The sequence below is a fragment of the Amphiprion ocellaris genome, chromosome 15, assembly GCF_022539595.1.
Source record: "Amphiprion ocellaris isolate individual 3 ecotype Okinawa chromosome 15, ASM2253959v1, whole genome shotgun sequence".
Taxonomy (NCBI): domain Eukaryota; kingdom Metazoa; phylum Chordata; class Actinopteri; family Pomacentridae; genus Amphiprion; species Amphiprion ocellaris.
This window is the reverse complement of record NC_072780.1, coordinates 33,709,405-33,733,935: the sequence shown is the minus strand read 5'-3', so window position 1 is coordinate 33,733,935 and position 24,531 is coordinate 33,709,405. Positions and strand designations below refer to the sequence as shown.

At 34.8% G+C, this 24,531-nt stretch overlaps 1 protein-coding gene across 1 annotated transcript in view; it reads right to left on the bottom strand.

Annotated features, from left to right (window-relative positions):
• The window catches only part of myo1g (myosin IG), a 66,202-nt gene that overhangs the window by 13,424 nt on the left and 28,247 nt on the right, over positions 1–24,531 (bottom strand). The window contains exons 15-21 of the mRNA XM_035944693.2: positions 21,098–21,264; positions 20,525–20,732; positions 18,422–18,645; positions 17,066–17,210; positions 12,191–12,295; positions 9,118–9,231; positions 6,071–6,228 (exon numbers count right to left, since the gene is read on the bottom strand). Of these exons, the coding sequence (XP_035800586.2) occupies positions 6,071–6,228; positions 9,118–9,231; positions 12,191–12,295; positions 17,066–17,210; positions 18,422–18,645; positions 20,525–20,732; positions 21,098–21,264 (1,121 nt within the window). The remainder of the gene's footprint in view (positions 1–6,070; positions 6,229–9,117; positions 9,232–12,190; positions 12,296–17,065; positions 17,211–18,421; positions 18,646–20,524; positions 20,733–21,097; positions 21,265–24,531) is intronic.

The window sequence follows — 24,531 nt, the reverse complement described above, 5'->3', positions numbered from 1 at the left end:
GGAGGTTCAGGAAAGAGATGGCTGAAGAGCGTGGAGGAGTTTTCACTCCGTCCAGGCTGATGTGACATGACAGCCAACCAGACAGCTCGCCTCCTCCGACAACACGCAGCGGCTTTGAAGTCACATTTTACCTTGTTGCCGCTAACGCTGCCTTCACTGACCCAGTTCTGTTCAACTCACTGTCACCACAAACCTGCAGACTCTCAGATCTGCTGTCTGGAAGTGAAGAAGAGTCGAAGTCTGAGGCTCTGAATGTTTCCTCCTCAACCCTCGTGTCGTCCTGTGGGTCAAACTGACCCGTTTTTAAGTTTGAAAAAGTGGAGAAAAAATATATTTTCAAAGTGAAACTTCTGATGTCCACATTTTCAACATTTTTGGGAAACTTTTGAACATTTTTTTGATGGAAAAAAAAAGAAATCTTAAAAAAATGTTTCTTTAAGAACATTCACATAAAAATCAACCAAAATTCAGAGAATTTTGCTGGATTTTGGTCAATTTTTTTTTCTGAATCTTCTTAAAGAGAATATTAGAAGTTTTACTGATATATATATATATATATATATATATATATATATATATATATATATATATATATATACACATATACATATACATATATATATATATACATATACATATACATATACATATACATATACATATACATATACATATATATATATATATATATATGTGTGTGATTTTGGAAGAATTTTTTACTCATTTTTTGAAAATATTTACTAGAATTTTTTTGCCAATTTTGGTGTTTCAAAATAAAACTTTTAAGGGAAACTTTTAAGGAATTTTTGGAATTTTCTTCCTCAAGGTTTTGCACATTTTCAGATATTTGGGGAAATTTTTTGTTGAATTTTTGGATTTTTTTCAGACAAAGAAACAATATTTTTTGGTGCCCATAAATGAAGACAACAGGAGGGTTAATCCATGACAACCAGGACGTCCAGATCGGACCCCAAACATCAGGATCAGCACGTTTTACTGCATTACAAAACCATCTGTGGCTGGAATTTTTAAACCAGTTCACTGTTATTTTACAGATTTTTACCCATTTAGTGAAATCACAGATAAAAAGGGATTAATTTACCTATTGCCTGAAAAACAAACAAAAACTTGTCAAAACTGTAAACAATGTGCACATCAAAAATCCGTATTTCTGTAAATGGAAGTTAATGGTTTTTGTCCATCAGATCCCATTTTTACTGCTTCTGATCCACCTACGAGTTCCTTCATCAGATGAACTGTTTGGCAGAACTCCATCCCTACAGTGAAGCACGGTGGCGGCAGCATCATCCTACAGGGAGACTTTAGTTCCTGACAAAAGTGCAAGAAGACTGGAAGCTGGAAATGTTTTTATTTTTAGCACTGAATGGAATCATGATGAAAGCTTTTTGTGAGGACATACTTTAGTTTACTGTTTTTTTTTTAGTTTTTTATGTTTTTAAAATCACATAAACCAACACAGCAGCTTGGTAACTGTGTTGTTTTGTAGTAATTTTATATGAATATACTGTGTTACTGCAGTAGTTTTATATGAATGCAGTAGTTTTATATAAATGTACTGTGTTACTGCAGTAGTTTTACATGAATGCAGTAGTTTTATATGAATGTACTGTGTTACTGCAGTAGTTTTACATGAATGCAGTAGTTTTATATGAATGTACTGCGTTACTGCAGTAGTTTTACATGAATGCAGTAGTTTTATATAAATGTACTGCGTTACTGCAGTAGTTTTACATGAACGCAGTAGTTTTATATAAATGTACTGCGTTACTGCAGTAGTTTTACATGAATGCAGTAGTTTTATATGAATGTACTGCGTTACAGCAGTAGTTTTACATGAATGCAGTAGTTTTATATAAATGTACTGCGTTACTGCAGTAGTTTTACATGAATGTAGTAGTTTTATATAAATGTACTGCGTTACTGCAGTAGTTTTATATGAATGCAGTAGTTTTAAATGAATGTACTGCGTTACTGCAGTAGTTTTGTAGTAAACTGGTCTCAGATCAGATGTGGTTGACAGAAACTGGACCAGAACAACAGACTAGCGTGAAGTTAGCGTGACTTTAGCGTGACGTTAGCGTGACGTTAGCGTGACTCTCATTTCCTGACAGAAGGAAACACCAGAGGACTGTGATGTCATCCTCCTCCCCCCTTGCACATGCTCAGTACGAGCCGTCCCAGGAGGAGGTCGTGACCTGGGTTCTCCACAGATGGAGCAGAATAAAGGCAGAGGATCGAAGAGCCTCCAGCTGCTGCAGAGAAACCAAAAGTCTGGACGCCGTAAAAACACAGAATAGGTCATAAAACGGCAACACGGTTTGTTGTCGTCTGCCAGACAGAAACAACAGTCAGCTGATCATAAAAACGCTGAAGAGGCTCCATGAATGCAGCTTTTTGTTCGGCTTCTAATGAAATGAAACTCCACAAAAACACAAATTACCCAGATCCAGAGCAGAGAGACAACATCAGAGGCTGGATGAAGGAGAAAATTCAGATATTTATCTGGAACACCAGCTGCAGCTGCTGTTTTTTTGTGTTTATTTTTTACATAAATAATTAATAAAAACACAGAAATAAAGTATAAAGTCACTCAGAACTGATCCCTCGTAAGACCTGGCATCCACATATGGGGACTTTTTTTTCCAAAAAAGCGTATTGTTCGTAATAATAATAATAATAATAATAATAATAATAATATTCTAAATATAATAAAACATAGTACATATTTACATTTTCAAAGAGTGCATTGTTCATGCTAATAATATAAATATAAAATATTAAAACTTTCAAAAATAGCATATTGTTCATAAGAATAATAATTCAACTATAATATAAATATAATAAAATAGAATAAATATTAAAATTTTCAAAAAGAGCGTGTTTTCCCTAATAATAATAGTAACAATATCAATATAATATAATGAAACATAATAGAATTTTCAAAAAGGGCATATTGTTTATAATAATGACAATAATAATACCATCAAAATATAATCTAAATATAATTTAAATATAATAAAATATAATAAATATTTAAATCTTCAAAAAGAGTGCATTGTTCATGACAACAATATAAATATAATAAAATATAAAAAAATTTTAACTTTCAAAGATAGCATATTGTTAATAATAATAATAATAATAATAATAATAATAAAATATTAAAATTTTCAAAAACAGTGTATTGTTCTTAATAGTAATAATAATAATAATAATAACAATAATAATAATATAAATATTCTAAAATATTAAAAATATAAAAATGTTCTAAAAGAGCATATTATGCTTAATAATAATAATAATAATAATATATAGATAATAAAATATAATAATCCAATATTATTGTATTCATTGGTTCCTTCTTATCCCAAATAACTAGAATAAATGTGAAATGCCAGAACAACCAGAGCTCAGGTCTGATTAAACGTTTCGTCTGCTCTTCTCTCAGCTGTTTTCTCCACATATAAACTCTAAAACACACTTGAATTAATTCATAGTTTATGAAGACGTCACTGAGGGAGAACCTGGCAGGATTTTAGCTTAAATCCGTCTCAGCGGTCAGAACTTATGACGAAACGCCCACATTTATTCTCACCAGCACCGTCAGAACCAGAGCAGACTGCTGGTGAGAAACCATTCAGGAGGTTTGTAGACGACAGAAACGAGATAAACGAGGTAAATGTCAGAGTGAATGAATCATTTCAGCCGTGATTCAGAGGCAGCGACGGCAGTGATAAACGATGATCGAGGTCCAGACTGAAGATCTGCAGGTTTTCATTCATTCCTTCCTCTCTGCTGGAGGGTTTCTAATGATGGAAATGAGCTGCTGGAGTGTTTTCTGTGATTCAGACCTGCGTCATGTCAGCATCATGAGGACGTTTAATTTGACTCTGATGAGTGAATTAAAGAGCTGAATTAGAAGCAGCTAAAAGACCAAACAGATGCAGGTTTTAGTAATATAATAAAATGTTAAAAATATTAAATTATTATGCCCTTTTAGTTTTTTATATATATATAAAAATATATTTGCCTTTCTCAAAAAGTTTTATTTGATTATTGACTTATATTAGATGTGATTTTTGCATATGGTGACATTTAAATGAATTGTGCCATTCTGCGTTTATGGTGAATGTGACTGTTTCACTAATAAGTGATGAAGCTGCCAGTGTGGAAAGACTCTCACGTCTTAATGTACTTATATTAACCCTGTAAAAAGGATTCATTGCAGGTTCTTGTGAGCCAGGTTGCATCCTCTCTCCCATGTGAGTGACATGCTCACCCCTCATGTCACCTCAGCCAACAGCCAATAGGATGTTCTGGCTATTGGTAGTGTGTCTGACTGTAGTGGAGATGAGACTGAAGCTGTGGGAGATACAGAGCTGCTCTCAATATGCCTAGTTGGAGTTGTGTGCATTCTTGAAACATGTGAGTTGTCAACTATGACTGTTTGTGTAGAATTGTATTCTTGTGTTGGAGTTTAAATGTTTGAATTCATTATAGGCTGTAACTTTGTTAATTTGAGCATTTATTTAGATTGTTGGGCTAGTTTACAGAGAAGTTGCTATTTAATTTATGTTACTGTATACCTACTGAGTATGATTATTTCATTGTTAAAACTTGGTTTGTTCTTTTGTAGAACCACACACACATACTTTTTGGCTTCAACAGAATGTGTTATATGTGAGGCAGTGCTCAATAAAGACGTCAAACTACAGTGGCATCTCCTCGTGTTTCTGACTGAACACATTGCAGTGGAACAGCACAACAACCATCCTAACATTGGATAGTGAGAAGACCCCGAACTCACTATAACAAACCCAGTGTACATTGTAGCACCACTTAGGTTTGGTCAGCTGAGGTGGTTCCAACATCTGGTCTGGTCCACGGATTAATCTACATCTGTCCAGACTTTTACACCTAAACCCCTTCATCATGTGATCCCATCTGGTATTTGTATGAAATGTTGTCATAATTAGCATATACATTTCTTGAATTCTGAATAAAAACATGTTTTGAGAGGCTACAGCGGCGTCAGACCATTCTCTAGTCCTGACCCAGTGCTGTGTAGAATGGTCTGACTGCACCTCATCATTATGCTGCATTTATTTAGATTTTCATCATTTCACTTTGTGATAAATGTCTGTTTTTACCTGTTCTTGTCATGCAGTTTGTTGATTTCATTGATTTGGACCATGATAGTTTCTCCAGCTTGCTAACAGAAAGAGAATTTGCCTCAATGTTTGCAGAAACAGCAGGCTGATACCTGAAATCTACATCCAGTTAGACTACAAATACTGATGTTCTGTTAGTGAAAAAAGATTATTTTAGATGAGGCTGCCACGGTAAACTACAGTTACTTCTTCATGGTTGCATTATGCACAAAGCAGTGCTGTAGTATTTTTAGTTGAATCACTGTGTTTTCACTGTAAGGGTCAAATAGACACAATGTTTACTAGATCTGAGTCTTTTTTAGTCAAAAAAGGAGCAAATGTTCGGTGGTAATCTTCAATTAAAACCAGGTTTCTGCAGATGCACGGTAACAGATTTTTGCTGATATCAGACATACCAACATTTTCCTACAGATTTCAACCTGATGCTGATCAATACACACATTTTTTTAAATCAAACTGCAAAGAAAGGAGTAGAAGTAACACATTCCTGCATAAAACACAGCTTAAATAGAGCTTTTCACTTCTTCGTTGGTCACATTCCCAGGGCAAAATAAGAAAACTACCTCAATGTACCTGGACAACGTACAATATTTATACTAATGCAATATTTTCAGACCAAACTGTAAATCTTTAGTGTTTCCTGACTGTCAGTGTTCATTGTAGGAGGTGCAGATATTTAAGAGTCCAAGAACCAAATGGTGCAAAGACCCTCTGAAACCCATTTCTGATGCTTCATCCGTCTTTTGAATTGCAGTTTTGAGGCCTAAAAATACTTGAAAACGCACGAAACTTTGCACACACATCAGGACCAGTGTGAGTCAAAACGGCTCAATAGCGCCACCTGGAAAATTCCAGCCAGGTGTTGGTGAATAACTGACCGTGTGAAGTGGTCCACCAGAGATCCCACCAGTTCTCCCACTCGGTCCTGGTTGGGGCTCAGTTCTCCTCTCTGCAGACACAGCAGGACGTCATCCTGAGAGGACGTATGCAGCGCCACCATCTGGTCCACCCCGGAGGTTACACTCACACCTGTAAACTGGAGACAGAAAAATACCATTTACACATATTAACCACTAGTGAGAGAAAAATACCATTCATTTACACATATTAACCATTATTGAAAGAAAAATACCATCATTCTACAGATATTAACCTTTTTTGAGAGAAAAAAAATACCATTAACTTACAGACATCAGCCACAATTTATATGAAAAATTCTGTATATTAAGAAGAGAATAGCTGTAAATCTCTTGCTAAACAGATTTACCTTGTTTTGCTAAAGCATAGATATTAACTAGTAATTTTTTTTAAAATTTACATGTTGACTATAAAAAAAAAATAAAGAGGCCAAATTGTACAAAATGTACGCATCAAAAATCTACATTTTTAATTTTCAAATCAGTAAAAAATAATATTTTACAAATATTTGCTCATACTTGCAAGGAAAATCATGTATATTAGGGATTAAAAACTGCTATTTTACAGACCCTAAAATGACACTATTTTATTGTATATAAATCTGATCAAAATGTATTTATTTCACAGAAATTTGCTGTTATTTTTACATTTTTTGTGATAGTATTCCACGGTTTATTTAACATATATTTTTCTGGTTTCTCATGGATTTTTTTTTACAGTAAAGACCTGAATCCTTGGTCCAGGACCAGACTGAAGGCCGATATTCAGTGACACAGATTGCAGAACTGTAAGTGAATTTTCTCTGACGGTGTCTGGGATTATCAGGTCAATGTATGAAACCTGTGATGTTAATATAGAACCATCAGAAACCAGGTCAGGAAGGAGGCCGGCAGGATTATTATTTCTATACAACAGAATTATTTCTGGTGTGACGGCACAGCGAGCCGCGACCCAGATAATTAAGATTATTATTATTATTATTATTATTATTATTATTATTATTATTATTATTATTATTATTATTATCATTATTATCATTATTAAGAGTGTGTGTTTCAGTATTTTCATCCATGAAATCTGTGTTTTTTTATGTTTTTTTGTTATTTTGTTCTCTGACTGTAAATTACACTTATTATTGGACTATTAGTTATTTCAAAGATTTCAAAAATTTCTTGAACGCTGCTTCTTGAACGCTGCTTCTTTCACTCTGCTTCTTTAACTCTGTATTCTGTTTCTGACCTGGATTCGACTCGTGTTCTGAGCAGCAGCTATCTTTAGCCGCTGCATAATGAAGCTGTTGAACCCTCTGGCAGGTTGTGACCGACTCGCTGTGGAAACAGCTGGACGTCCAGCTGTGGTGACTCATGGAGGTGTTACTGCTGTTCTCTGAAACCTTCATCACACCGAGCATTCAGCAGAAAACTAACGCTAACCAGCTCTCAGATCCGGTTTATCGCTTCCTGCTGTCAAAACTGTGAGGTGGCCATGAGAGCTTTAATAGAAACTAACTAAAAATAGTCAAAAATAACACAGAAATGTTGGTGAAAAAGGACAGAAATCACAACAAATGACAAAGAAATGTCAAAAAATAGACACTCAAATAATAGTTAAATAGTTTGGACATATATATATTTTTATTTATATAAATGAAAATTTTACTAAAAGACTGTGAAAATCTGGCAGCACAACTGCCAGAAACAGTACGATAAAAATGGTAGAAAATTGTAATGTTCAAGAACTCTAAAAAGGATTTTTAAAAAAGAGTCAAATATCTGCAAAATAATAATCAATTTTTTTGATTTAACCAAAATAAAACTGTATAATTTGACAGTTCTACATTGTAAAAGAACAAAACACCAGAAATATGTTTTTGTTTATGTTATTTACAGATATGGTCTGTTTTTGTATCATTAATATGTCAAATAACACTTTTATTTGTTTTATTCTCTGTAATTTAACAAAACAGGAAAACAATCTGTAAAATAACAGTTCAGCAATGATTTGCTGTAAATATACATAATTTTTCATTTGAATAATGGAAGATTATATTAATCTCTGATTTAAATAAAGCAAGAGTGTAATTTGAACAGTTAAACATTGTAAAAGAACAAAATACTAAAAATAAAAATAAATAAAATTAATGTGGACCTTATTTTTTTAAATAGTCTTTCAAATACTAACAATATCTGTAAAATAATTATGTTTTGGGGGATTTAAATGTTTGTGCATTTTTACTGACACTTTTACTGACAGAAAAAAATTGTAAAAATAGATTATTTCATTTGGATGTTTTATTTTCTTTATTATTTTTTTCACAGTTTTATTGCTGTAAGTATTTGCTTGTTTTTAGAGTCAACACAAAAATTCCTTTTTCCCTTATTTGGTGATTTTACCAAATCATCTATTATTTAAATAAAGTGGGGAAACCTTAAGTTTATTATTATTTATTGTTTTTCATTGTTCTTTTCAAAAATTGAAAACATTTATAATTTAAGAAAATTTTATTTTCAAATGTTGTAAAAGAACAAATTACTAATTGTAAAAATGTTGTTAAATTGACACTGTTGGCCTGTTTTTAATGTTTAAGATGTAAATTACAAATAAATTTTTATTTTTTTCCCTGACTTTACCAGTTATTTGTAATTTAACAAAACTGAGATTTATACAATAACTTATATATGTGTGTGTGTGTGTGTAAAATTTTAGGAAATTACAAAAAAATTGCAAAAGAACAATTAAACTTTTATAAAAAATACAGAATTTCAATGTTATGTTTGTGTTTCTAGCAGTTAATATGTAAATGACTAGTTAATTAATTCATTAATAAATGCTTTTTTCCTGTGATTTCATGAGTTTTTGTCTGTAATTTAACAAAACTGGGAAAATGTGTAAAAAATTACAGGTAAAGCTGTGAAAAGTGTTGTTTTTTACAGTGTAAACAGACAGTAAATGTACTTTCCTGCTGTTTTCCATGCAGACGGTTGGTTTTCAGGAGCTTCATACTCACACTGTCCAGAGGAACCTTCTTCAGAACCTTGTACTGCTTCTTGGGCTCTAGTTTGTAGATGTACTTGTCTGTGACCACCAGGCTTCGGTCTGTACTTCTGTTGAATCTGTTCACCTGAGAGCAGTACAAACACTTTCACTTTCATTTTCCATGTCCTGATTCACAACCTTTCACTGACTTACAGCAACTCTAAACAGAATTCACCTCAACCCTGGAAGTTTTCTCCTTTAATTGCTTTTCAAAACTGAATTATGGTCAATTTAAATTGGACGAGAATAAAAAAAGAAAAAGATTCTTTCATGTCAAAAGTTAAATGAAATTGTGGAAAGAAATTCTACAGTGATGTCAATAAATCAATTAAATGCTGTTTCCTGGGAACCATTTCTGTGGAAAACTGATCTTGTCCAAGTCTCAGTTCTCTTCAGACCATCAGGTTCTCCTCCAGGATTTCTCTATTTACCCTCTACCTTTACCAGCCTTCCAGGACCTGCTGCTGAGGAACATCATGATGCTGCCACCACCATGCTTCACGTCATGATGCTGCCACCACCGTGCTTCACATCATGATGCTGCCACCACCATGCTTCACGTCATGATGCTGCCACCACCGTGCTTCACATCATGATGCTGCCACCACCATGCTTCACATCATGATGCTGCCACCACCATGCTTCACGTCATGATGCTGCCACCACCGTGCTTCACATCATGATGCTGCCACCACCGTGCTTCACATCATGATGCTGCCACCACCGTGCTTCACATTATGATGCTGCCACCACCATGCTTCATATCATGATGCTGCCACCACCGTGCTTCACATCATGATGCTGCCACCACCATGCTTCACATCATGATGCTGCCACCACCATGCTTCACGTCATGATGCTGCCACCACCGTGCTTCACATCATGATGCTGCCACCACCATGCTTCACATCATGATGCTGCCACCACCGTGCTTCAAATCATGATGCTGCCACCACCATGCTTCACGTCATGATGCTGCCACCACCGTGCTTCACATCATGATGCTGCCACCACCGTGCTTCACATTATGATGCTGCCACCACCATGCTTCACATTATGATGCTGCCACCACCGTGCTTCACGTCATGATGCTGCCACCACCGTGCTTCACATTATGATGCTGCCACCACCGTGCTTCACACCATGATGCTGCCACCACCGTGCTTCACACCATGATGCTGCCACCACCGTGCTTCACAATGGGGATGATGGAGTGTTTGTGATGATGTACAATCATATCATCTAGTCTGATGCACATAAAGTTCCATCCTGGTCTCCTCAGACCAAAGAACCTTCTTCCAGGTGTCTTCAGGGTCTCCACATGTCTTCTGGTGAACTCTAGTCCAGATTTAATGGAGCTTTTTCCAACAGAGTCTTTCTCTTTGTCTCCATAAAGCTTTGACTGGTGAAGAACAGACAACAGTTGTTGGATGAACAGTCTGAAGCTGAAACTCCTTCAAAGGAGTCATAGGAGTCTTGGTGGCCTCCCTCTCTCTGCTCTTTCTCCTTCAGAGGAGTCATAGGAGTCTTGGTGGCCTCCCTCTCTCTGCTCTTTCTCCTTCAGAGGAGTCATAGGAGTCTTGGTGGCCTCCCTCTCTAGTCTCTTTCTCCTTCAGAGGAGTCATAGGAGTCTTGGTGGCCTCCCTCTCTAGTCTCTCAGGTCTTGAGGACGTCCTGCTTTAGTCAGATTTATTCATGTTCCATCTTCCTTCCATTTCTTAATGATGAATTTAACTGGACTCCAGGAGATCTTCAGGAACTTTAAATGTTCTTGTATCATCCTGACTGATGCTTTTCAACGTTTTCTCAGAGTTTCTTGGTTCTTTAGTCTTCATGGTGTAGTTCTATCCAGGAGTTCTGATCCACCAGAGACTGGACCTTCCAGATCCAGAAGTCTATATTCTACAGTCTTTAATCGTCTTTATATCATTCATTTGTGACTTTTAGCACCAACTGGCTGCACTGAGCTCAATCAGGTGATTTAAAGCAGGTGAATATTTGCGCTGTCATTAACTTTATGGTTTATATTTTTGATTAATTCACTCACTTTGTAGAAATCTGTTTTCACTTTGACATTAAAGAGGCTTTTTGTGAATACTCTAATTTAACCCTCCTGTTGTCTTCATTTAAAAAAAAATATTGTTTCCTTGTCTGGTAAAAATCCAAAAATTCTGCAAAAAAAATTCCCAAAATTTCTGAAAATTTGCAAAATCTTCAGGAAGAAAATTCCAATAGCTCCTTAAAAGTTTCCCTTAAATTATTATTTTTTAAAAATCCACAAATTTGGCAGGAAAATTCTTGTAAATATTTTCAAAAAATAAGCAAAACTCTTTCAAAAAATCCTACGAATATCTAAAGTGATTCCATATATATCAGTAAAACTTCTAATATTTTCTTTAAGAACATTCACATAAAAATCAACCAAAATGCAGTGAAATTCGCTGGATTTTGGTTGGTTTTTTTGTGAATGTTCTTAAGAAACATTTTTAGCATTTCTTTTTTCCCACCAAAAAATGTTCAAAGATTTCCCAAAAATGGTGAAAATATGGACATCAGAAGTTTCACTGTGAAAAATATATTTTTTCCCCACATTTTCAAACTTTAAAACGGGTAAATTTGACCCACAGGACGACATGAGGGTTAAATTGACCAGGATTCAACGCTGAAAAGCAACAAAAGGGAAAAACTTCCAAAGAAGATGAATATTTTCTTTTTTACAGGAGCTGTGTCTTAACATAAATTAAGAAGTAAATCTGTAGCTATAATTCAGCCTCTCTTTAATCCCTGATATCTAAAATATGATCATTATAATCCAGGTTCAGCAGGAGGTTAATAACCAGCAGGATTTCAGACCTTTAGAAAAATGAAACCTTAAAGATTAAAGAAACTTTCAGACTGAATTCACAGTTCAGGATCAACCCTGTGATTGTATTTCAGGAGGTTTTGTTCAGCTGTCAGAACATGAAGAGAGATGGTGTGGGAGGATATGAGAAAAACATCCCAGAGCTAAAAGAAACAGAAGACTGACGTTGTGTTCCTCGTACCTTCCTGCAGGAGCCTGAGAACAGGATCTGACTGAACTCATCTTTGTTCTTCAGCTCTTTGGACACTCGGATGAATCCGGAGCTGGTCTGAGGAGAGTCTCGTACCTGCACAGACCAGAGTTTCATCAGGAGGAACACTGCAAAAACTCTAAATCCTACCAAGTCTGTTTGTCTTATTTTCAGTCCAAATGTCTCATCCCACTTGATTTTAGATAAATTCACTGAACAAGAGACATTTCAGCAGATGGAGGGACTTGTTTTAAGACAATGCATCTGAAATATCTTGTTAAGTCAAACAATCTGGAAATTATCTTGTTTTGAGTTGAATTTTACAAGAAAACTCAAAATAAGTTTAATACATCTCAAATTAGGAGGTTACATGAAAGCAAAAATCTATTTTTGAGTGAAAAACTACTTTTTTTTAAGCATGTCTGGCTTATTTTAAGACACCTAAACTTGACAATCCTGGTAAAATAGAGCTTAAAATAAGTTTTCCCAGCTAATTTTAAGATCTCAATATTCTAAACATCATATCTTATTTCTAGAAATCTTACCAAGACGTTTTTCACTTGTTGTATTGGCAGATTTTTTCCCTTATTTCAAGGTAAAATTTCCTTGAAATAAGTTTTTTTTTGTTGAAGAGGAGCATTTTTTCCAGTGAAGCCTCAAAGCTGGAGGCTGAGGAGAAATCCAACAAACTGAGCCCACTGTCGTCCGTCTCTACGTTGCTTTACTGCTCAGATCTATTTTACATCCATGTATTTAAACCCAGTATTCAGTAAAATGCTAAAAACTCTCCATCATCCCTTCCAGCAACATTCTGGAGCTGCTTCTTCAGCGTCAAAATGAGTCTTCAATGCCGAGAAGTTCAGAATCTTTTGCTTTGTACAGAATCTGGTTGCTGCAGATGATTTTTTTTGGTGAATTTTTAATTAAAACATGTAGAATAGATTTTCAGCTCAGATATGGATCACTGTACTGACAGATACGTAGTTTAAAGAGTTGAAAATCCAACATTTCTCATTTCTGTTTTTATGGTTTCCGCTTCTGATAAATGATAGAATTTTTGCAATTTTGTAAAACTAACATGTCTTTTAACCCTCCTGCTGTTTTCATTTACCGGCACCAAAAAATATTGTTTTCTTGTCTGAAAAATTTTTTTAAAAATCTGCAGAAAATTCCCCAAATTTCTGAAAATTTGCAAAACCTTCAGGAAGAAAATTCCAATAATTCCCTTAAAAATTTTATTTTTTAAAAATCCCCCCAATTTGACAAGAAACTGCTTGTAAATATTTTCAAAAAATGAGTAAAAATATTCCAAAAAATCCTAAAAATAAAAGTGATTCCATATATATCAGTAAAACTTATATTTTCTTTAAGAACATTCACATTAAAATCTACCAAAATCCAGTGAAATTCGCTGGATTTTGGTAGATTTTTTTGTCAGTATTCTTAAAGAAACATTTTTTTTAAATCACTGCTTTTTTCCACCAAAAAATGTTCAAAAATCTCCCAAAAATGTTGAAACTGTGGACATAAAAATGTATTTTTTCCACATTTTCAAACTTTAAAACGGGTCAATTTGACCCACAGGACGACACGAGGGTTAAAATGCAGTGGAGAGTTTTGGGTTCAAACTGGTCATTTTTGGCTAATTTTTAATTGAGGTACATGGAATAAAGAGATTTAGATGAATTATATAAATTTTATTGACTTTAAGCTGAGATCTGGTTCGGTTTCCACTGAATAGATGTTAAGGTCTGATGAAAAGTTAAAAATCTGACATTTCTTTCTGTTTTTTCCAGGTTCAAGTTCTGATAAATGATGTAATTTGGGTGTTTTTTATTAAAATAAGCCTTTTGTGCTGAGAAGTTCAGAATCTTTTGCTTTTTATAGATTTTGGTTGCTGCAGGTGATTTTTTTTGGTGACTTTTTTAATTAAAACATGTAGAATAAAGAGAAATATTCAGATTTCAGCTCAGATATGGATCATTTAGCTGATAGGTTCACAGTTTAAAGACTGTTAAGAGTTGGAAATCCAACATTTCTTTCAGTTTTTATGGTTTCTGATTGATTAATGGAGTCATTTGACGATATCTTCTTTTACAGAAATCAGACCTTTCACAGCTGCTGTTGGGTTCTGGAGGTCAGAGCGCAAAAATTTAACTTGCAAACAGCATTTTTTTTTTTTCTTTTTTAAATTCCAGTCATGAAGCTTTTGTTTTGAAAAGCATCCGGTCTGTTTTATATTTAGGTTTTACAGTTAAACCTTCATGTGATAAAAACACTGAGAAGGAAACGTGAATCTGCATCACATGACGGCAGAAAGAAAAAACCTCAAGAATAAATGAACTCTTCAGGAATGATATAAAAATGTTCACAAATATTAGAATCATGTGTAGGTCAAGATACCAGATTAATCTGATCCCTGCATGGTGGCGAAATAACTTTATTCCACATGTTTTAATAAAAAATAATCATCTGCAGAACAATCACACAAGGATGTGTTATTTTTGCATGTTTTGGACTAATTTTGGGCCATTTTGGACAATTTTTAGTCATTTTGAACGGAGTTCACCTTATTTTTGACACATTTTAGTAATTCTGGCTGATTTTTAATCATTTGGGACATTTAGAAAAATGTTTTTTTACAAGATTTATGTCATTTTACACTCTTTTTGAGTCATTGTGAGAACATTGTAGTCATTAAGGACACAATTTGACTTTATTCTGGATGCATTTGAGTAATTTTTCTGTCATTTTGGACAGATTTCACCTCATTTCAGACACAATTTATACAAATTTTAGGAACTTTAGTCATTCTGGACTATTTCTGGGTAATTGTTGACCATATTTCTGTCATTGTGGACACATTTTGAGCCTAGTTTTGTGTATCTGCAGTGATGTGTGCAGCTAGAAGCAGAACAGGCACACAAGGACATGATATCGTCTCAAATTCTTTATCTCATTTTTCCATTATTTTTAGTTTCTGATTTTAACCATTAATCTCATTCTTCAACTTTCAAACAGCCTAGTTCCCTTGTTTGATATGAATCTAGCTAATTAATCATTTCATTTATGATGATTTTTACTGTTTATTTTTAACTGACTGCTCTGACTTCGTCTGTGTTGCATGTTTTGACTGTTTGTTCTTAACCCTGGTGTCGTCCTGAGGGTCAAAATTAACCCGTTTTAAAGTTTGGAAATGTGGGAAAAAATATATTTTCACAGTGAAATTTCTGGTGTCCACATTTTCACCATTTTTGGGAAATCTTTGAACATTTTTTGGTGGAAAAAAAAGAAATGTTAAAAATGTTTCTGAAGAACATTCACATAAAAATCAACCAAAATCCAGCAAATTTCCCTGGGTTTTGGTTGATTTTTATGTGAATGTTCTTAAGAAAATATTAGAAGTTTTACTGATATGTATGGAATCACTTTAGATATTTTTAGGATATTTTTTGGAAGATATTTTTTAAATATTTACAAGAATTTTCTTTCTAAATTTGGGGAAACTTTTATGGAATTATTGAAATTTTCTTCCTGAAGGTTTTGCAAATTTTCAGAAATTTGGGGATTTTTTTGCTGATTTTTTTCAGACAAGGAAAGAATATTTTTTGGTGCCCGTAAATGAGGACAACAGGAGGGTTAAGGCTGCTATAAATAAAGTTATTATCGATTGATTATCAGTGGATCCGATCCCTGAACGTTCCAGTAAACCTGATAAATGATGCAGATAAGAACAGATGGTGAATAACGGGTTAAATGTGAGGTTTCTGAGAATAAACAACGTCCTGTTCCTTGTGATAATCGTCCCTCTTTCTCCTGATTTTCTCCTCGATGCTCTCAGATGTTTGATCTTTGCTGCTGCATGCCACATTTCATGCACGTCTCCACGGCTCATGGTGGAACTAAAGCCGATCACATGCAGCCTGGAGGCGGCCGGCGAGTTACAGACGACTCGGGACTCCGACTCGCTGCCCCGAGGCGACTCTGAGGCTGAGATTAGCGGCTGAAGGAGGCGACCTCGTTAAAGACGCCTCTGTTCATGTGTTCATGTGTTCACCGTCACGTGCACCACATACGTGCACAACAACACATCCATACACTGGAGCTCATTCAGGTCGGTTCTCTGGGAAACATTCAGCCGCAGTAAGACAGCGTTTAGTTTACAGTTAATGAGGACAGGAAAAAAAAACACGAATTAAACTAAGAATAACATTTAAAAAGGTTCTACACAACCAGGGTTTAAGGAAAGAAACTGTAGAGCAACTTAACCTAACATAGAGCAACTTTAACTCATTTAGAGCAACTTTAACTAATGTAGAGCAACTTTAACTAATATGGAGCAACTTTAACTAATGTAGAGCAACTTTAATTCATTTAGAGCAACTTTAATTCATGTACACTACTGTTCAAAAGTTTGCGGTCACTTAGAAATGTCCTCATTTTTGAAAGAAAAGCAGTTTTACTAAATGAAGATAATGTTGTACACGGCCGTGTACATTTTTAGGAGGTTTTCAGCAGTTTTTGAGTCAAATCTGGTTCTAATTTAACTCAAAAACTGTGGTTCTAAATACTAAATCAAGTCGAGCCACTAACATTAATAAGGAACATTTGAAACAACAGTTAAGTTGTTCAGATCCTACAATATTATATATCATATAAGTTTACTTTACAAAGTTAAACATGAGGTTAAGTCCCTACAATTTACATATTATATAAATTTACTTTATGAGATTAAATATTATGGCTGCAACTTTACAATTTAAATGTCATACAAATACAAAATTATGTGTGAGGTTAAGACCCTACGATATTCTACATTCTACAAGTTTATAGAAACTCCAGTACTGGTCCAGGTGTTCTCCTTACGTTGGCCAGGTAATCCCTCTCCCAGGCCCGGCCGACCCCCCAGTCCTTCCTCTCTCCGCTCAGAGCCGTCAGAGCCGAGACTTTGGCCCGAACCTCCAGCATGTCGGACGGAGGGATGTTCTTCACGATCTGTCTCGCCCACCACCTGGCAGCAGGAGACAACTTTTATTCTGAAGGTGCAGATGAGGGAGGGCTTTTATTGTGAAGGTGAGGAGAAAGAAAAGTTGAGTTGGAGGCTTCAGTCAGAGTCAGAGGATGAAAATATACAAAACATCTGGTTGATCCATAACTAACTTCACAAACCAGAACACTCGTTCATGTTGTTCTACTGAGAAGATCCTGAGCTGCACAGTCTTGTTTTAAATATAAACTGTCAAAAATTCATGAAAATTAACTGTTTTATACAATTTACTTACAAAACTGGCTAAAACTGTAAATAATATTCATATCAAAGTTTACTCAGTTTTACTCTTTTTGGGGTTTTTCTCAACCATTTTATTCCTAAATTTCAAAACTGATTTCTCAATATAGAAATAACATAAAATAGCATAAAATATCTATTATTATTTCTATATTAAAAATTGATTTCTGAAGGAGGAATAATAGAAACAATATATATTTAAATATAGGAATAAAATGAAATAATATAAAATCATTTTAGAAAATACATTTATTCCGATAATCAGAAATGATTTCTAAATATCGGAATAATATAAAATAAAAAAAATAATTTCCTTTCTATATTTAAAACATAAAATATATAATAATAATTTAAAACTACATTCTTATATTTAAACAGCTTATATATATATATATATATATATATATATATATATATATATATATATATATATATATATATATAAAAATAATATAATATAAAATAATAAAAAAAAAATATTAAATATCAAAATTTATTTCTATATTAAAAACAGATGTTTTAATTATTGGACAATAATAAGATAAAAAACATTTTAATCCATAATCAGAATTTATTTCCGCAGAATTTTAAAGAATAATTTTAAAAGAAATGAATTTCTATATTCAAATCTGATAATATAAAATATATATTTTAAAATTATTTTATTTCTATATTGAAAAATGATTTTTCAATATAAGAGTAATATATTAAAATAAAATACCTGAAAAAACATTTTAATCCTATATTCAAATTAATTTCTGAATTTAAGAATAATATAAAATTATAATATTTCAAAAATATATATTTATTCAAATCTGATTTTTGATTTTATGGGAACGAATAAAATAAAATAATTTTAAAACTATATTTATTCCTGTAATGACAGCTGATTTCTGGACATGTATGACCAGACATCCGTGTTCTGACTCTCTGACCTGCGGTGCAGCATCACCGTGATGTTGTGGAACTGGGACAGAGCTGCCGGCGGCGTCGGCCAATCAACGCTCTTCCCGTAGTCGGCCGTCGTCCGGACGCCGGCGAAGCGACGCTCCACCTCCCAGAAATGAGCCTTAACCTTAAAACGCTTGTACACGCCCATGATGGTGTAGACCGCCCTCATCCTACGACACCTGCTGCGAGCCAACGCACCACGCCACACCTGTAGGAACACGGGAACACGGCAAGGACACGGAGAAGAACAGGAACGTGTTAAAGACACGTCTCAGTAGGTCAGGGATAGAGCAGTGGTGTTTCATTGAGTCGGAGACGTGATCGACTTCAACACGTCTGAACTCTGGATCTCGTTAATTATCTCCATCATCATTACAGGAAGTTCAGATTGAAGCTGGCAGATGAGTTTCAGTCGAACACAACCAGGAGATATGGATTCCTGAGAAGGAACCAGTGGAAATATCGTCCTGGTGATTAACTGCAACACGAGATCTGATCAGGATGTTCAATTATCTGTCAGATCAATACAGCAAAGAACAACAGCCACAGAGTTTGAAGGTTCAGCTTCTCAGATCAGCTTCATGTGGTTTAAAATCCATTACAGCAGGATGACAGGAAATATAAAGCTGTTTTTTCTCACTAATTATGTCTCAGATTCGGTTTAAAATCAATGCATCCTTTTCAAAATAAAAGCACTGATTTTAAAAACAGCTGTTGAGATCAGATTCTGCGTCTCAAACCAGCTTTGACTGTGGTTTAACCCTCCTGTTGTTGTCATTTACATGCAACAAAAAATATTGTTTCCTTGTCTAAAAAAAAATCCAAAAATTCAGCAAAAAAAATCCCCAAATTTCTGAAAAAAAATGTTCAGGAAGAAAATTCCAATAATTCCTTCAAAATTTCCCTTAAAAGTTTTATTTTAAAAAGTCCCCCAAATTCAGCAAGAAATTCTTGGAAATATTTTCAAAAAATGAGTAAAAATCCTAAAAATATCTAAAGTGATTCCATATATATCAGCAAAACTTCTAATATTTTCGTTAAGATCATTCACAAAAAATCAACCAAAATCCAGCTAAATTCGCTGGATTTTGGTGGATTTTTTGTGAATGATCTTAAAGAAACATTTTTAACATTTCTTTTTTTCTACCAAAAGATGTTGAAAAATTTCCCAAAAATGTTGAAAATGTGGACATCAGACGTTTTACTGTGAAAATATTTTTTCTTCCACGTTTTCAGACTTTGAAACGGGTCAATTTTGACCCGCAGGACGACACGTGGGTTAACACTAAAGACAGCCGAATGACAGTAAATACAAATGTATTTTCTCGTTAATTATTAAAGTTAGTGTTACAGGAAATGAGGATAAAAACTGGCAGATGAATAAATAAATATAAACATTCACCAGACAAACTACGGTTTCTGGTCTGGAAACTGGGAGAAATAATATAACAGCAGGACATGATTTGATCAGGATGTTAAATTAGCTCTCCAACTAGTTTTAGATCAATACATCCTCTTCAAAATAAAAGCGCAGATTTTGAAAACAGCTGTAGCGATCAGATGCAACATCTCAGATCAGCTTTGTGTGGTTTAATACTGACAACAGTAAATATAAAGCTGCTTTTCTTATTAAACTTCCAAGTTATTGTTACAGAAAAATGAAATATAAAAAATCAAAACTCAAATTAGGTGCCAGGTTGATGCATACCCTTCAAAATAAAAGCAGAGATCAGCGGTTCAGCATCAGAATAACTGAATAATTCTGATGTTTCAGGACATTTTAATTTCCTTATTTCACCGTATATGTTTTTGCTGCAGTATATTTGCATATTTGACACTTTATTTTCCACTTTAGTACATTTTTACTCACAATATATTTTCCACTTTATTGTGTGTCTTGTCTCTTAGTATATTTTTCTTATTTCTTATCTTACTTTACCGGATATTTCTACTTGTTGTGGTGTTAGTCGCTGTACTCTTCCTGCTTTCTATTCTGTTCTATTTTGTTCTATTCTATTCTATTCTATTCTATTCTATTCTATTCTATTCTGACAGTAAATCCTGAATCCGTGTTCCTGTTTCCTGACCTTCTGCAGGAACAGCACCAGGATGGGGATGAGGGCGGCCCTCTCCTGCTCCAGACTGAACAGAGATCTCGGCGTTCGTACGAACAGCTTGGTGTGTCCATACGCCACGTCGTCCTGGAAACCGTGCTGGGTGACGATGGCCTCCACGGCCTCCCGGTCGGAGCCCATCAGGTGGTTTGGCCAGGTGTACTCACAGGTCATCTTATACCTGAGCAATGAGAGCAGGAAGTCTTTAACCCTCGTGTTGTCCTGCCAATCATAATTGATCCGTTATAAAGTTTGAAAATGTGGAAGAAAAAATATTTTCACAGTGAAACTTCTGATGTCCACATTTTCAACATTTTTGGGAAATCGTTGAACATTTTTTGGTGGAACATTCACAAAAAATCTACCAAAATCCAGTGAATTTCGCTGTGAAAATATATTTTTTTCCACATTTTCAAACTTTAAAACGGGTCAATTTTGACCCGCATGAGAACATGAGGGTTAAATGAAAGATAAATCCAGTGTAGACATTGTTCATCTGGTACACCAGGAAAAGTGTCAACTTCCCGGATCTTCATGTCTTCTTACCGCTGCAGGAAGCGAGCGTACGGCTGCCTGTAGGCGAAGCCGGCCCGGCGGACCATCACGTTCTCCAGCAGGCCCAGGTACGCCACCTGGTGCTGGCAGCGGGCGTCATCCAGCAGCACCGGAGACTTCATCTCGTTGGGTTTGATGCAACGAACGTAGTAGGGCTCCTGATACACAACCAGATCAACTTTCAGTAAAGATGCTTTGATTTGCTCTAACAGACGTTATTGGAGGCTGCACAGTGGATCAGTGGGTAGCATTGTCGCTACCCATTTGCTGATTTTTTAGATTTTTTTTCCAGACAAGGGAACAATATTTAACAGGAATATTTATTTAACAAGAGGTTTAAAGCAAAAAGAAACCAACTTTTTTTCACATATTTTTCACCTCACTCGTGTTTTATCACCTGCACAAACTTGCGTCCGTCTTCCCGTTTTCCTCGCCGCTGTGTGAGGAAATAAACTGTAAACTGTCGCCGAGCTGCTGAACTAGCAGACCGAGTTCAGTGACCTTAATCAGAGGATTTCTACAGACAGCTGAGCCTCACAACAACATCCAGCTGGGAGCTTATTAACAGCACAGCGAACGCCAACACAGAAGACGGAGACCCTGAACCTCGACGGGATCCTCTGAGGACACGACGTCCTGACTTCCACTGTCTGAAAGTCTCCGTCAATGAAAGACCAACAAGATGAACAAAGTGAGGAGTTCCTCACATCCGTCATATCAGTGGTGGAACTCAGAACATCCTGATCAAGTTCTTTAGCCCCCTAAATAAATCCAAGATATTTAATATTTAGGATCAGAGAACATTTTCCAGATAATACACAGTTCAAGTACATTACAGGTATTAAAATCAAATGTATCATTAGAGGGTAAATGTAGTGTTAGAGGGTAAATGTAGTAGTAGAGGGTAAATGTAGTATTAGAGGGTAAATGTAGTGTTAGAGGGTAAATGTAGTACTAGAGGGTAAATGTAGTATTAGAGGGTAAATGTAGTACTAGAGGGTAAATGTAGTGTTAGAGGGTAAATGTAGTAGTAGAGGGTAAATGTAGTTTTAGAGGGTAAATGTAGTATTAGAGGGTAAATGTAGTGTTAGAGGGTAAATGTAGTACTAGAGGGTAAATGTAGTAGTAGAGGGTAAATGTAGTATTAGAGGGTAAATGTAGTGTTAGAGGGTAAATGTAGTACTAGAGGGTAAATGTAGTTTTAGAGGGTAAATGTAGTACTAGAGGGTAAATGTAGTGTTAGAGGGTAAATGTAGTAGTAGAGGGTAAATGTAGTTTTAGAGGGTAAATGTAGTATTAGAGGGTAAATGTAGTGTTAAAAGGTAAATGTAGTGTTAGAAGGTAAATAATAGATAATTAGCATCTGTAGCATCCTGTCACTAATTATGTTCTCCCTTTATAACACCTGTCTAAGCAGGTAAAACATCCCTGAATCTGATTCTGATCTTAGAGGTTGAATCAGAACATCCTCCATCAGATGTCTTTCTATTTTTACCTCCACTCAGCTGTGGTTTCAGGAAACTGTTTGTGAGGCTGCAGGTGCTTCAGCTGCTGAAGGAAGGAAATGTTTCATCTGGGGAGTTTCCTTCACTTTACCTCTGAGGTCTCCTGACAGCAGGACATCCCAGAATAACCACAGAAATGTCAGCCGTCAGTCAGATGGATGAGGCCAGCAGAGGTCAGCAGCACGAGGGAGGAACTGAACCGTCTCAGAAATATCAGTAAAAAGGTGGAACTGGATATGATTTTACACATATTCTAATATTCTAAAATATTTCTCCAAAATGAACTAAAATTGACTGCATGTGTGTCAAAATGACTGTAAATTAGTCTAAAAGGACTTGAAATTGGTTCAAATAGACTTGAAATGTGTCCAACGTGACAACGTGTCCAAAATGACTGAAAATTTGATCAAAAACTGTCCTAACTGATTGAAATCTTGACCAAAACGATGAAACTTGGGCACAATACCGAAAATCTTGCTAGAAATTAGAAAAATTTGTCCAAAATAACAACAAACCTGTCTAAAAGTGAAAACACCGTGTCCAAAATTAATACAAATGGGTCCAAATAGACTGAAAAACTGAGTCTGAATCTGTTTAAAATGAAAAAAACTAATCCACAAGAACTCAAAAATGGTCCAAATAGACTCAAAATGTCTCCCAAGTGAATTCAAACTTGACTGAAATTACAAATTATTGTCCTCAATGACTCAAAATTAGTCTAAAATGAATAGAAATGTGTCCAAATTTACTATGAATCTGCCGAAAATGCCTCAGGACTTGTTTAAAATGACAAAAACTTTGCTGAAATCACTCAAAAAGGGTCCAAACTGACTTGAAAGCGTCCAATGTGACTCAGACTTGTGTCAGTTGAATTGGTAGTATCATGATACTGCCACCTCCATGCTTGACAGTAGGTATAGTGTCCCAAGGAGTCAAAGATAAACCAGAAGATTGAAACCACAATAACTGAACTGAGGTGGAAATTAACAAATTAAACTAAATATTAACATTTCTGATGGTATAGTCATGATCCAACAGACTGTACTCGTATATAATGACAAAAAAAAATATTAAGTAACTCAAAAAAAATCTCCAAAATTTGTCAAATTGTTCAAAGTTATGAAAAATCTGACATAAATAACTCAAAACTTGTCCAAACTGACTCTAAAATTGTCCAGAATGACAGAAAATCTCCAAAATTACTCAGAAATGACTAAAAATATGACAAAAATTACTCACTTTTTCTCCAAAATGGCACAAAAACTTGACAGAAATGATTCTGTATTTATCTATAATGACAAAAAATCTTCAGTGACTCCAAACAATCTCCAAAGTGAGACAAGAATTGTTAAAAAAAATATTTAAATCTGACACAAATGACTCAAAAGTTCTCTAAAATAATCCACAATGATTCAAAATCTGACGAAAATGGCTCAAAAATTCTCAAATGAGTCAACAATTCTCCAAAATGGCCCAAAAATGGTCCAAAATCACTTAGACTTTGCTAAAAGAGTCCAAAACTATAAAACTGGCTTAAAATCTAACAACAATGGCTCAAAAACTCTCAAAAATAGATCAGAAAATTGTCCAAAATGGTCCAAAAATGGTCCCAAATCACTTAAATGTTGCTGAAAGTCAGTTCAAAACTATAAAATTGGCTTAAAATCTGACAGAAATGGCTCAAAAATTCTCAGTGAGCCAACAGTTCTCCAAAATGCCCCAAAAATGACTCAAAAATTCTCAAAAAAACTCAGAATATTACCAAAAATGGCTCAAAAATGGTCCTAAATGACTCAGTAATTTACAAAAATAACATTAAATCTTTCAAAATGACTTGAACTTGTACAAGAATGATTGAAAACGTTTAAAAACTTAATTTAAAGACTGACTGTGTCAACATGCAGGTTGACAGTTTTTCCC